Source organism: Monodelphis domestica, chromosome X (genome assembly GCF_027887165.1).
Source record: "Monodelphis domestica isolate mMonDom1 chromosome X, mMonDom1.pri, whole genome shotgun sequence".
NCBI lineage: Eukaryota > Metazoa > Chordata > Mammalia > Didelphimorphia > Didelphidae > Monodelphis > Monodelphis domestica.
The window spans coordinates 17,987,106-17,991,809 of NC_077235.1; the positions used below are offsets into that span (position 1 = coordinate 17,987,106).

General features: G+C 42.9%; 1 protein-coding gene across 1 annotated transcript; it reads right to left on the bottom strand.

Annotated features, from left to right (window-relative positions):
* Nucleotides 1-292: 292 nt before the first annotated feature.
* On the bottom strand, nt 293-2,118 carry LOC100022919 (mortality factor 4-like protein 1). Its single transcript, XM_056808909.1, has one exon. It carries the CDS (start codon nt 2,115-2,117, stop codon nt 876-878), a length of 1,242 nt encoding a protein of 413 aa, XP_056664887.1. The 5' UTR covers nt 2,118; the 3' UTR covers nt 293-875.
* Nucleotides 2,119-4,704: the final 2,586 nt, after the last annotated feature.

Below are 4,704 nucleotides of genomic sequence, written 5' to 3' on the forward strand. Positions count from 1 at the left end.
AACTAAAGGAAAAACAAAACACCCCCCCCCCCATACACGGGATGATGGATGGCCCATTTATCAGTAAGTCAGTTCAATAAGTCCTAGGTCCTCTTTCTAAGTGAGAGTCAAGTCCTTTGGGGGAAAAGCATACTCACCTCTGTATTCCTAAAGATGATGAATTTCAATATGTTCACAATGTTGTCTACTTCTTTCCAGAAATAACCAATTGCTTACAAACTCTAACCTGGGGCCAGCTAGGGTTCCATGGGGACTAAGCTTAAGTGAGATAATAAATAAAAGTTCAAGACAATTGCATTTTCAACAAAACTTTATTTCTGGGCTTTAAAAAGCAACTCTTGACAACTCACACTTTCTAAGTAATCTTACAAATAACAAATGATCATCTTCAACAATCTTGAAAAGAAAATGTTTTGTTTCAGAATAACAAAGTAAAATTTCAAGGAGAATCCATCTACTTCAATACCCCAAAAGGAAATTAACATTAAAATTAAAAAGAAAATTAACACAAATGAGTCTTTATCTATATATAAGAAGTTAAACCTCAGCCACAAGATGCTTTGTCATTATCCAAGAATACAGACAGTAAAAGTACTTATCATAAAAGAAGTTGAACAGAATTAAAATATTTTGTCAACATAAAATTTCCTACATAGTTCATTCCCTATTACACAAATGAATAGTAGCTCTACATGGAGAAGAGGGTCTCAAATGCCCTTTGTAACTCTGACTTAAACAAAACATTAAAGAAACATTGGTTATGTTTTAACACAAAAACAATTATTTGTGTAGATTATGTTGTAGAACATCTTTGTTTAGCAAAATCGAAAGATAACAAACACTCTTACTCTTATACAAATACCATCATCAGCCTCCTAAAAAGCTTTGCGGAAATACTCAGGAGCCGCAACTTCATATTCATTGAAGTTGAACAAATCAGAAAATTTCTTTTCTAAGTAACCCAAGAAACTATGCAAATGCTGCAGCAATAAAGCCAAGCTTGGCTCCTCAAGAGGCGTATGGGTCAACATCTCCTCAAATTTCACAAATAATCTCAAGAGGTGTGGTGCTCCGTAAATATGACACATGGAAACACCAGGCTGAGTAGCCAGGATTTCAGCATACTGGGGTCTCTCAAATTTGTACAGCAGTTGAGAGCCCAACATAACATTGAAATAAGCTTTGATCCCTGACACCACTTCGCTAACATCCTGCAACCACTTTTCATCGGCATTTTCAACGGCTTTCTCAGACTGTTCATAGTCCTCCAGAATTGATGCCACGGTCTTCTTCGCGGGGAGACGGAACAGTTGGTTTTGCTTAACAATCAAGTCCCAGTCATCCATCAGCAACGGCTTCAGTACCTCAGGAATACGCACTCTGCTTTGCGGGTTGCGCAGGAATCTGCGATTCAGTTCACCGTCACTGTCACTATCAGCAGCAACAGCAGAATTGGGGGGAGCCTTTCTTTTCCCTGCCACAGAGGTCTTGCCCTTACTCTTACTTCCCGGTGGCCGTCCCCTTTTACGGCCAGTCTTACTAGTGGTAGTTTGGGCCACTCCTACAGGAGGAGCTTTCTTTGCATTATTTTTGGCATTTTGTATTCTTAGGGTTGAGGCTCTAGCAGTTTTCCTCTGAGTAGGAGGAGCCTTTTCTCTAGGAGAGGACCTTGTCACAGTCCCTGTGGCAGGCTGAGCCTGCTTGCGGTTAAGCTCCCGCAATTTCCTAAGATTGGCCTGGTTGTATTTGAGTAATTTACTCTGGGGAAGCCATTCATCCTCCCAGTCAGCTTGGGGGACGGGGCGCTTTTTAAAGGCCACACCTGCATCACTGCCAGCGGCAGGAAGTGCTACTGCACTATCCTTGTCATTACTGGTGCCTGGCTGGCAAGCATCGGGGCTCTCAACCTGGGAAAGATGCTCAACCACCTTGAGCTTCAGAGCATTCCGTTCTTTAACCCCAAAGTAACGGACCTGATATTTGACCTTGCGGTATTTTACCGATACCTTCATACATTCAGCTTTGTACAGAAAAGGCCCATGGAAACATAACACACGATCACCTTCTTGGAATCTGGGCTTCCTGGGGCACTTTCTCTTATCCTTCTTGGGCGCCATCTCTTAAGCGGAGGTACTCCTACCCCCACTGGACTACGGCTGCTGCACACCACGACCCGCCTCTCTGCCGGAGCCTCGGTGCCTCACACGGTGCGTCTGGGAGGACCCTCGGCAACTGCAGACTCGGGCGATGGGAACTGCGATCTGGGCTCAGTTGTTCCGAAGAACCTGATCACAGAAGGTGGAGCTGCGTTAGTACCTCAGCTCTCCTCAAAATGGAGTACGTAAGCTCTCCGCCGCCATTAGGCTATCCGCCATCTTTTCCACCAATGAAAATCAGCTATTCCCTCCCACGTGACTAGCTCCAGCCAATGACTGCTGTTCCCGCCACCTGCACTCCTAGCACGCTCCTTGTGGGGGAAGGGCAACTCGAGTCTCTACCTCTCACTACCCTACCCCACCCCAACCGCCATCCGCCCCACCCCAACCGCCATCTTCCCTATCCCGACCCCTGCCCCCATGCCAAGTTTCTGTACCTCATCTACTGCTCCCATTTAAAACCATTCCATTCCATGAAGCAAATATTAATCTCTTACTGTGCTCAGTGGCGATGGCTGGGTGAGAGGGAAGAACTCGGTGTGGAACTGGAGACCAGGGACCACCCACGGGGACGCCAGAAGACTTAGCCGGCCGGCTAACTGCTGCGCTCTCCTCAGGGCTCGAGTACTCGAGTGAGGAGCGCTGTCAAGTTCCGGGGAGGGGCAAAGTTAGGGGGAGGGACACCTGCTGTGGTATACCGCTGTGGTAGGATAATTCCCTGCGCCTGGAATGTTGAGGCTGCTCACGTGCTGCGATGCTGCTGCCAATCGAGAAAGACCCCTCAGAGGAGGCGGCTTCCCAACTGCCTGTCCTGCACTAGAGAAGGGAATAATGGAATTGGGAGAGGGGGCGGGGCTGCCTGTGAAAAGAAGAAGTGCAACTAGCTCTGGAAACAGGTGTCCATTTTGTCTTAATTATCCTAATGGCCCATTTCATTTACTTGAAGTCCTGAATCACAACTCCCAGACCCAAACCCCCCCCCTCCCCCCGCAAAAAAAAAAATTCAGGCGCTTTGCCTGAGCATTTTAAAACAATTAGGATACAACCAATTTTCCCTCTATATAACACTTTCCCCTCCTCTCCTATTAAGAATCCTATTCTCTGATCTACTTGGTAGTTTCCTACCTCCACACATTTGCTTGTTATACCCTCAGCTTAGCATGCCTTCCCTCTACATGTATGTCTACTGAAATCCTCTCCATCATTCAATCCCAATTCAAATGCTATCTCATGCATTAAAACTTCACCAATATTCCAGCCAGAAGGAATTGTTCCTTCCTTTAAATCTTAATACCACTGGGCTCGTCCCACACAGATTAAGTGTTTCTAGTTATTTTAATGTTATACTGTAATAGTAAATGATAAAGAAAATGATCTGTTCCAGAATAACGAAGTAAAATTTCAAGGAGGAGGTTAGAAACTCTTCAAAGGCAGCCACTGTTCATTTTTCTCTGTTGTCTTCCCATTGCCTAGCCCAGCACACTGCCTGATTATTGAGCTATCCATTGAATAAATGAATTAAATTCCAATTGATATAACACAAAAGCTGAATCCTTTCTAGAGACATCAATATATTATATCTAGGTAAATTCACAAAAGTCTAATTTCAAAAGGAGACTATATGAAATTTAACTCTAAAACACTCCTAGCAGAAGACAAAACATTAAATGCTTGTGGGTAGGTCAAGGCAATATGAAAAAAAAATGACACTAGCTAGATTCATTTACTTATTCAATGTGGTACCAAAATTCCCCAAATAATATTTTATAAAGCTAGAAAAAATAATCATGACACATGGCACTCATCTCAAGAATAATCATTTAAATATTAAATTTAAAAAATCATTTAAAATAAATACAAAATAAAATTAAAGAAAATAAAAAGAAAAATCATTTTCAAAAGATTCAATTAAGTTTGAGGGATTTGGAGTGGGGGAAGGAAATTCAAATATTCATTTCCTCACTTATTTATTCATTTCAGATATCTTCCGGTTAGAAAGAAATCTCTCTCTTCCTTGGAGTCTAATCCTACCGCTCCTGTCCACATTGGTCCATAATGTCACCTACCAAACCTACCATGAGTACAATTTAGCCCTTATACTTCTGCTCCAAAATTTCAGTAGGATCTGTGATTTCATCAGAGTAGTAAGTGCAGGTAATTTCCACTTTCTCATCCTCTTTGATCCTTGTTGACCACCTCTGCTACTCCACAGGGGCTATTTACACCCAATGCTCTGAACCAGGCACCAACGTAGGCTTCAATCTCCCTTTATATCTCTTCCCACCCTCCTTTTCGGGTGAGATATTTCTTGGATGATATTATTTTATTTCTTGAGTGTAACTCACCACTGGAAACCACTTAGGCCCTTTGGACCACTTTATTATAACGACCTTATAGTCTCCTAGATTTGTGTATTTGTGTATCTTTATTCCTCAAAGAGAAAAGGGAACCTGTTCTATACATATGAACTATAGTCACAAATATGGAAAAGGGTTTTCAAGAAGAGGGTGGAGGCTTTATTTTCCCCTCTCTCTGGTCATCACGTACT